The following is a 5,406-nucleotide window of genomic DNA, read 5'->3' on the forward strand; positions in this document are numbered from 1 at the left end:
GGGGGGGGGGACGCGGTGGCGAAGGCTGATGACGGCTCCGATTGCGGGTAGAGGATCGCGGGAGGTCAGTCGAGGTCTCCGAGCTACGGGTTTCAAAGCGCTGTCGCGAACCTTCCTGTTTAACCAGTTTAAACTCACGATCTATTTCCCTTAGCTACAGATATCTGCTTACCGTCTGCCCGCTGCCTTTCACCCCCGGGCTGGTCAGTGAGCCAAACACCATTATTATTACTATTTCGTGGTCTTTATTTTGGCGTGATCTCAAGCTTACGGAAAATTTCAAGACTGTTCTTATAAAGAACTCCTGTATACTTAATTTTCCAATTAAGTTAGTTGCAGATATGATGCCCCTTTGCCTCTATATTTATAGGTACTTCAGTGTGTATTTTCTAAAAACAAGGACATTCTCCAACATTCAAAATCAGGTAACATCGATCAAGACTATTATCTAACCTGTAATCCGTACTTAAGTGCTTCCAGTTGTCCTAGTAATGCCCTATGTTGAAACTACCTTTTTCTCTGCCAGGGCTCCTATCTAGTATCGCAGGATGCATTCGGCTGTCTTGTCTCTTTGGCCTCTTTCAGTCTGGAGCAGCTCCCCAGTGTTCCTTGACTCTGATGACTGACATTTTTCAAGATTCCTGGCCGGTTTTTTGTAGATTTGGCTTTGGGGTTGTCTAAGATATCTTAGCTGCTAGACTCTTATGGACAGAGTTGGTGCTGAACACATTCAGAGGCTGGGCGTGTGTCTTGGGTGACTGAGGAGGACCAGCGACCAGCCACACCAGCCTCCAGACACGCTCCCAGGCCTAGCTAGGCCAGACCCTTTCTGTGGTTGCCTCCCCTCTGGGGTTTTACACTCATCTCACTGAGGTCTCTGGCTTTCCTGTAGCATCCATCCCAGAGCCATGGTCCATGCCTTCCTCATCCACACCTTGCGGGCCACGAAGGCTGAGGACGGCCTTTGCCGAGTGCTCTACTCCTGCTTCTTTGGTACCGAGAATTCACCCAACGACCCACAGCCACATGGTGCTGAGAGGGACAGGCTTCTCCGAAAGGAGCAGATTTTGGCTGTGGCCAGGTAACACAGTCCAGCCCATTGAATACACACCGATTATGATAGGTTTTCTGGGGGGGCACAGAGAAACGGGAGGACTAAGAAGCAGAGAGAAAGTTTTAGAGTAGTGCTTTCAAAGAGTCTTCCACAGTTGTCACAAGTATTATATGAAAAAGGGTTAAAGACATAATAATGCTATTATCATCATCATTTATTATAGTTAGCATTTATGGTAATTTTTTTGTAGTTAGCATTTATTGAGCCTGTATGTACTAAGCATCTTATGTTCTGAGCATTTCGTGTATATGAACTCATTTTATCTTTGAAACAGTCTTTTGAGGTAGGTACATTATCCCCACCTTACAGATGAGTAAACTGAGCTACAGAGAGTTAAAGAAATTTAACCTGTCTAAGGTTATGCATCTAGAAAGTGAAAGAGTTGGGATTTGAGTGTAAGCAGTACAAATTAAATATGCTTTGCAGTGCAGGACTTTTCAGGGCCCTCAGTGTGCCTTTAAGCTTTATGAATCTCTAAGGAGGAGAGAGAATGTGGTTTATGGGAATCTGTGCCAAGAGCCTCCCAAAAGCCCAGGATCCACAGGGTACAGTTGGGAAACACTGTTCTAGATGGGATGGCTGACCTTGGACCTTCCCCTCCCAGACCCAGTCTGAACCAGCAGGTGCCAGAATCTCCTGGCCCCTCTGTGTTTTGGGTGGGGGGGATTAACACTCTGGGGCAACCCTGGGCCAGCCTCTTGTTTATCTCTGTTCTGCTGGGCCTCCTCCCCCTTATGTGGCACAGAAAACCAAACGTGTCTTTAAGAGCAGCCTGTACATGGCCCAGATTGGAAGGTGATTCATGAGAGATAAGAGAGTAATTTCAAAAGCCTGGATGTCCAAGTGAAAGGTTTTTCTTTTTTATTTGGAGAGGGCTGCAGGATGGGGTGAGGGTGGAGAGGTTGGACAGCCTGGGTTGGACATAGATTTTACTCCACTTCTCATCTCTTGTTGAGATGTTGAGGAGGCCTCTGTGAAGCAGGTAGGGGCAGGATCTTCATCCCCTGGTGCCTTTTCCCAGCCCAAGGAGCTGTGTTCAGAACCTGCCTTCTCTTGGCCACATGGAGTGAAATGGTTCAGGGCCTGGAGGCTGGAGCCTGGATTCCCATCTGGGCTTATGCTCCCTGCTCTGTGGCCCTGGGCAGGTCACTTCACTTAGTCTTTCTGGGGCTTGGTTTCTGCATCTAGTTATGGGGATAATGGCAGCTCCCAGCTCCAGGGGTGGTCCTGAGGGTGACAGGTCAGTGACCCACCTATTCTCTACAGGCAGGTGGAGTCCATGTGCCAGCTGCAGCTGCAGGCGTGCGGCCGGCCTGCTGTGGACCTGCAGCCCCAGTCCTCAGATGACCCAGTGCACCTGCATGAGTCCCCATGTGGGGCCTTCCGCCTGACGGCAGGGGACCCTTTCCAGGAGCCTCGGACAGTGGTGTGGCTAGGCGTGCTCTCATTAGGCTTCGCCCTGGTGCTGAATGCCCACGAGAACCTGCTGCTGGCAGAGGGCACACTTCGGCTGCTGGCCCGCCTTCTCCTTGAGCACCTCCGGCTGCTGGTCCCCACTGCCAACCTCCTGCTGCGGGCTGACTGCATCGAGGGCATCCTCGCCCGCTTCCTGCCCCATGGTCAGTTGCTCTTCCTCAATGACCAGTTTGTCCAGGGTCTGGAGAAAGAATTCAGTGCTGCCTGGCCCCGCTGACCCCTCAATGGGATGGGACTCCCTAAGGGCAAGGAGGGAGGATGGGGATGGACGGATATACAGCCAGGTAAAATTTGGCATCTGCCTCTTTCCCAGCCTCCTCCCAGCTCTGGTGGGCTGCCACACCCAGGACAAATGGATGGGACAAGCTGGCAGAAAAGGGGGCTGGGGAGAGGGTAGAGAGGAGGAATCACAGAGCTTCCTAGGCCTGGAGTGACCTCGTGACTTATTCAGACTGCTGAGGCGGCCAGCCCCGCTTGTCCTTGACCTCACTTTCTCCCATCCCTGCCAGCCAGCCCCAAATAGTCCACCAGCCACTAGTGCTGGGGCAGTAAGGAATGGCTGCTTGGAACTCAGCTCACTTTCTTCCACACCCATAGTCATCGCAGTGCAAAAGGAGTCTCTGAGATTTCGAGGGTAAGGGAGCTGGCTTCTGCCTTTGCACCTACTTAGGCGCCATCATCAAGGTTTTTGTTGGTGAGGGCCTGCTCAGTGTCCAGCCCCACCACAGTTCACATAGGTGTGAGTTGTTCAGTAGAGAGGCTCCATAGCTCCTTTTGGCCCCAGCCCATGCCCACGGGCAGCCATGAGATAATCATGGACTTACTTTGTCTGCAGGGAGAGAGGGTGGTGTCAGGTGAGAGAGGTCTGATGTTGTCCTTCTCATTTTGAATTAAAAGCACTGAGTGTGTGATTTCACCCTCTGTTTCTGTGAGTTTGATTAATTCACATCTTTTCCTGTGCCACTCTGAGCTGGGTGTCTGAGCCTTCATGGTCAAGTATGTCCCCAAGAGACTTCTTGGGAGGTTCTCCACCTCTTGTCCCCCTCATCACTTCTGTCTCCTTAAATGCCTCCTTCGGATGGTAGCACTTGCTTCCTCTACCAAAATGTGGTGGGTTGGTGTGGATCCCTGAGAAGCAGAGCCTGAGACAAGGATTAGGTACAAGCAGTTTATGTTGGAGGTGATCCCAGAAAGCACTGGAAGGGGCGGCAGACCATACAGGTGTGTTATCAAGGGTAGGTAGGGAGCTAAGTGCACTAAGTGCCCCTGGGGGCCAGTACACAGCAGTCACCTCTGAATGACCTCACCTGAGGGGTGAAGGACTGTGGGTGTTCGTCTGGAACCCCCTTCCGTCTGATTGTGAGTTGGTCCCAAGGCAATTCCCTGGCTTTTTCTGCCCCCACAAAAAGCCCTTGGGCCTGCCTGCACCGTGGTCAGGCCCAAAAGGTTATGGATGGGGCACCCAACTGCTGTTCGGGAGTCTTTACTCAGTAGCTCCTAGTGATGGTTTAAAATGATTCAGTTGGATAAAACCTCAGTTATATCTATTTTCACGATCTACTTGTGAACTGTGAGGTATGGCTTTCTTGCATGGGCAGAACGGGCCTCCTCCTAGGTGGTCAGTGTGCAGGTGTGGGCCTGGTCTCATGTTTGCCAAGTATTAGTTGCCCTTCGGCACCCAGGAAGAACCCACCCACACTCACTTAGGAGGCAGCCCCTGTGATTGGAGTTTTGCCCTTCCAATTCTGCAGCGAAGGCCATCAGCCATGCCATGCCTTCCATCACCACCATCACTACTAGGACAAGGCCACCTTCTCCATCCTAGGGTGCCACAAATCACCCTCTGACCTTGAAGCACTAAAGGGACCTCAGTCTGTATTTGTGGCAAGCTGTGCCACTGGAAATGTCCCAGAGGCCCCCAGTGGGACACCCCTGCCCTGTAAAGTCTGCTTTCTTCGCCTGCTACTCCCCTCACTCCAGGCTGGTGGTCCTTGCCGAGTGGCTGTATTCTCACAAGAACAGGCCCCTCTGACTTCGGTTGAAGGGCTCAAGCTTGGGTGGTCTGAAACCTTTCTGCCTAATTTTCAAACTGAACTTGAGGAAGAGGGTGAGACCCTATTCCCCTAGAAGCCGTGGGAAATTGGGGTTAGGTGAGGCTTGTGGTGAGGCTTGAGGTGAGGCTACTTCCATCAAGTAGAGGAAACTGATACACAGAGAATGGCAGAGAGTGAGATCCTTCCCCGAGGCCACTGAGCCCCTGGTTTCCGTGGTTCCAGATGCCCAGTTAGTACCTGGGTTTCTTTAGTCATTCGAGTTTGCCCAGTGCCCTTTCTTTATATTCCCACTTTTGCCCCAGTACCTCTGAGCCGGGTTTCCACCACAACTTCATATGCTTGCTTCACTTTCATCGAGCCTGCCTTGGCCCTGACACTCTGCTAGGTGCTATGCATGGTATAAGATGACTTGCTAGGATTTTGATTGGGAATGCATTGAATAGATGAAGATGAAGTTGGGAAGAACTGACATCTTGACAATATTGAGTCTTCTATCCATGAACAGGGAATATCTCACCACTTATTTAGTTCTTTGATTCTTTCATCGGAGTTTTGTAGTTTTCCTTAAGGAGATCTTGTACACATTTTGTTAGATTTATATCTAAGTATTTCATTTTTGGGGGTGTTAATGCAAATAGTAATTTTTTTTTTTTTTTTGCAGAACGCGGGCCTCTCACTGTTGTGGCCTCTCCCATTGCAGAGCTCAGGCTCCGGACGCGCAGGCTCAGTGGCCATGGCTCACGGGCCCAGCCGCTCTGCAGC

At 50.9% G+C, this 5,406-nt stretch overlaps 1 protein-coding gene across 1 annotated transcript; it reads left to right on the forward strand.

The window, feature by feature from the left end:
* Window positions 1-908: 908 nt before the first annotated feature.
* On the forward strand, window positions 909-2,807 carry AP5S1 (adaptor related protein complex 5 subunit sigma 1). The gene is made up of 2 exons (XM_007447572.1): window positions 909-1,081; window positions 2,381-2,807. Exons 1-2 carry the CDS (start codon window positions 909-911, stop codon window positions 2,805-2,807), a joined length of 600 nt encoding a protein of 199 aa, XP_007447634.1.
* The last annotated feature ends 2,599 nt before the right edge of the window (window positions 2,808-5,406 follow it).

Source organism: Lipotes vexillifer, unplaced genomic scaffold (genome assembly GCF_000442215.2).
Source record: "Lipotes vexillifer unplaced genomic scaffold, Lipotes_vexillifer_v1.1 C27421409, whole genome shotgun sequence".
NCBI classification, from domain to species: Eukaryota; Metazoa; Chordata; class Mammalia; order Artiodactyla; family Lipotidae; genus Lipotes; species Lipotes vexillifer.